Genomic DNA, 4,185 nt, shown 5'->3' with positions numbered 1-4,185 from the left:
ATGAACCCTAACAATTTTTCGGCAGGAACTCCGAAGGCACATTTTGCGGGGTTCAGTTTCAGATTGTACTTCCGTAGCCGGTCAAAGAACTTTCTCAGATCTGCTATGTGATCTGCGGCCCTCTTGGATTTGATGATGACGTTATCCATATATACTTCTATCTCCTTGTGTATCATGTCATGGAAAATGGTTTCCATGGCCCTCATGTAGGTGGCCCAGTATTCTTTAAACCAAACAATATCATTTTGTAACAGTACACTCCCCACGGCGTGATGAAAGCTGTTTTCTCCGCGTCTTCTTCATCCATCCAAATCTGATGATAACCCGCGAAGCAATCAACAAAGGATTGGAGTTCATGCTTAGCGTAATTATCGATCAGTATGTGTATGTTTGGTAGTGGAAAATCATCCTTGGGACTTGCTCTATTTAAATCCCAATAGTCGATACACACCCTGACTTTTTCGTCTTTCTTCGGAACCGGCACAATGTTGGCTAACCAAGTTGGATATTCAACTACCTTGAGGACCTTAGCTTTGATATGCTTGTTGACTTCTTCCTTGATTTTTAGACTCATTTCTGGTTTGAACTTTCTGAGTTTCTGCTTTACTGGTGGACACATTGGATTGGTAGGTAGCTTGTGAGCCATTATGGACGTGCTCAGCCCGGTCATATCATCATATGACCATGCGAAAATGTCTTCATACTTTCTTAAGAAACGAGTGTACTCTTCCTTCTCTGATGGTGACAAGTGAATGCTTATGTGAGTTTCTTTGACGGTTTCAGAATCTCCCAAGTTGACTACCTCAGTCTCGTCAAGATTGGACTTAGGTTTGTTCTTAAAATTCTCAACTTCTCTGACGATTTCCTCAGGTATCACATCTTCTTCTTCTAACTCTTCCGAGTCACTATTCTTATGTTACGTTATCTCATTACATGTCACAGTCGTTGGTTCATCAAGATAAGAAATAGTAATGCTGTAGAGAGAAGATATGAAATATAATAATAATAAAATATCAAGTCGTTGATAAGTATTGAAACGTCAAACAAAGCAAATTTTAATGACTTCAAACAATGTTTTCTAAAGCAAAATACTGAAAGGAAAGAAAAAATGTTTCAAACAAAAATGCTCAAAAGGAATTGTTTTCAAAATGAATGACAATAGCAACCATGCTACCCCGGGACTCGTCGGGCCCTGGATGGTGTGGCAGTCCAGTTCCTGATAACAACTCCCTTCTCCACTATCTGGATGATGAGGCCTTCTTCCTCCTCCTCCCCAACTATCACACTGCAATCCATGTCTTCATCTTCCAAGAATAGATTCCTTAAGCCAGCTGAAATTTCATCTTCTTCAGATCCCCACATCATGTCGGCCTGATGAAAGGATTGGCTCAAATGTGGTACCGGCTGCACAAGAGCGTAATAAGGACCATGCCATGGCGGCGACCAATCGTCATACTCCTACCAGGTGTACTGATATCCAAGTCCAAAGGTCGTGCCGTGACATTTTATTTGTATCGGTTTGGTAATACCTTGGAGGTTCTTCCCGATCCCTTTACCGGGTTCATACCCTGCCCACGCTAGTATGCTTTCTATTTTGCTGCTCCACCACTTGTCTTTCTCAATTGCATTGATGCGCTCGATGCGATGATAAGTCTCCCCACCTAACTTCCTTCTATTTTCCACGACCGGAATAGTTTGGTTGGTATAAATGGGATTACTCCCATCTCCATGAATGATCACCTCCTGATGATTCTATTCGAACTTTATAGCCTGGTGCAAAGTAGAAGCCCCGGCCCCGGCGGCATGTATCCAAGGTCGTCCCAACAGTAGATTGTATGAGGCTGATATGTCTAGCACTTGAAATTCAACATCAAACCAAGTCGGGCCCATCTGCAAGCATAGATTGGTTTCCCTAATTGTGGCCCTTTGAGACCCATCGAACGCCTTCACATTCATAGTCCCTGCTCGTATTTCATGCAAACCTTTACCCAACCTTTTTAGAGTAGTTAGTGGACAGATGTTGAGACTGGACCCTCCATCTATCAAAACCCTGGCATTGAATTTATCCTCGCATTGTACCGTGATGTGCAGCGCCCTGTTGTGGCTTAATCCCTTTGGTGGCAGTTCGTCTTCATGAAAGGTGATCTTGTGGCTCTCCAGTACTTGCCCTACCATGTTTGCCATCTCCCCACTGGTGATATTGTTAGGTACGTAAGCTTCATTCAATACCTTCATCAAGGCATTCCTATGTGCCTCAGAATTCTACAGTAATGATAGGATGGATATCTGAGCAGGGGTTTTGTTCATATGGTTTACCAAAAAATATTCTCTCGCTTGCACCTTTCTCCAAAGATCATATGGGCCAGTTTCGATGATGGGTTGCTTGGAAGTAGCTTCTCTACTCGTTCCTCCCAAATTATCAGGTGTATAAATTCTATTAGTCCTGGTCATCCCTTATGCTGCACCAGAGTCTTCCATTTTTGCTTTTCCTTTCCTCCTGGCTTCTGCAACATAGTTCCAGGGTACGACTTTGGATTTAAAAGGGCGGTGTGGATGCTACCGTCACAGTGAAGGGTATGGTTACTTCTACTGCGAATGGAGCATGTGCAGCTGCAGGTGTTGTTTCCACCTCGAACGGGGTTGGTGCGGCCACTTCAACTTCAACTGGTGGCTGTATCTGTACCACAATAGGAGCAAGAGTGACCGTAGGTTTCTTTGGGTCATCCTCTTCTCGAATATGCCCAATCGACCCTTCTGGGTCCCATTCTTCATCGGTTTCTATCACATTTACTCCCTCGCCCCTATGATCCGGGAGGGGATTGTTGCGGACGTTAGGTGCAGCCTTCTTTGCTTGTATAACCTTGGTATCGATTAGTGTCTGGATCTTGTCTTTCAGGGTGCGACATTCATCAATGGTATGACCTTTCATGCCAGAGTAGTAGGCACATATTTTGTTTGGATTGACCCATTGAGAGGAGTTTTCCATGGCAACAGCGGGAATAGGAGTGACATATCCAACAGCTTTCAGTCTCTCGTATAATTGATCGATGGGTTCAGCAATAGGGGTGTATTGTCTGGGTGACCTGCGGTCGAATTTGGTTTGGGTTTCTGATAGTTTTGGCAGGTTGGCGGTGAGTGATAATATACTGGCTGGGTGTTATAAGTGTGGTAGGTAGTGGCGGGTTGTGGATATCTGGGAGGTGAAGGCTGATATGTGGGTGAAGGTGTTTGGTATGTAAGAGGAGATTTTGGACCTTGGGCTATCATCACGGCCCCTACTTCTTTCTTCTTGGATATACCCCCTGACTGCAATGCTTTGTTTGTAGCCTGTAATGCCTCAAAATTAGTTACCATTCCGCTATTGATCCCTTCTTCAATCCTTTCCCCCAATTTGATGATGTCAGAGAATTTGTGATTCTCTATAATAATTAACCTTTCGTAGTATTGTGGATCCTGGGCCCGGACGAAGAACTTGTTTATCTGCTCTTCTTCCAATGCCAGCCTTACTTTCACAGCTTCCGCTCTCTATCGAGTAGCATACTCGCGGAAAGTATCTATTGGCTTCTTCTTGAGATTCTTGATATAGAAGACATCTGGTGCATTCTTCGTATTAAACCTGAACCGATCCATGAAATCCGATGCCATGCTTACCCAGCTAACCCACTTCTTTGGATTTTGGCTGATGTACCACGATAGGGCATCTCCAATGAGGCTTCTTACGAACAGTTTCATGCGAATCCTTTCATCTTTTCCAACTCCTACGAGCTTGTCACAGTATGTCCTTAGATGCACCTTTGGGTCACTTGTTCCATCAAACATCTCGAACTTAGGAGGTTTGTAACCCTCCGGCATTTCTACGTCTGGCTGAATACACAGATCTTCATAATTCAAACCCTCAATGCCTTTACCCCCTTGGACACCCTGGGCTCGGCTTGTGAGCTTCTTAAGTTCCTCCTCCATATTCTTGATGATCAGGTCCTTCTCGGCGGATTTTGGTGTGTATGGGGTTTGTTGAGTGGGGTGAGGTAGGGTTTCTACATATATGGGGTTACTTTGGTGGATACCAGAGATTTGGGTGTAGTGATGATCATTGGTTGAGTTCTGCGGATCGGGGGTAAGTTGCGGTGTATTTTGAGGAGTATGGTTGGTAGTAGTTTGTGGATACTGAGTCGGAAGATATTGGTG

The 4,185-nt window shown here is 44.1% G+C and overlaps 1 protein-coding gene across 1 annotated transcript; it reads right to left on the bottom strand.

The window, feature by feature from the left end:
- Positions 1–3,525: 3,525 nt before the first annotated feature.
- LOC138902744 (uncharacterized) lies at positions 3,526–3,960 on the bottom strand. Its single transcript, XM_070190641.1, has one exon. The coding sequence runs from the start codon at positions 3,958–3,960 to the stop codon at positions 3,526–3,528; it is 435 nt and encodes a 144-aa protein (XP_070046742.1).
- Positions 3,961–4,185: the final 225 nt, after the last annotated feature.

The sequence above is a fragment of the Nicotiana tomentosiformis genome, chromosome 12 (assembly GCF_000390325.3).
Source record: "Nicotiana tomentosiformis chromosome 12, ASM39032v3, whole genome shotgun sequence".
In the NCBI taxonomy this organism is placed as follows: Eukaryota; Viridiplantae; Streptophyta; class Magnoliopsida; order Solanales; family Solanaceae; genus Nicotiana; species Nicotiana tomentosiformis.
Note: the sequence above shows the minus strand (reverse complement) of the source record. Positions and strands in the feature narration are given on the sequence as shown.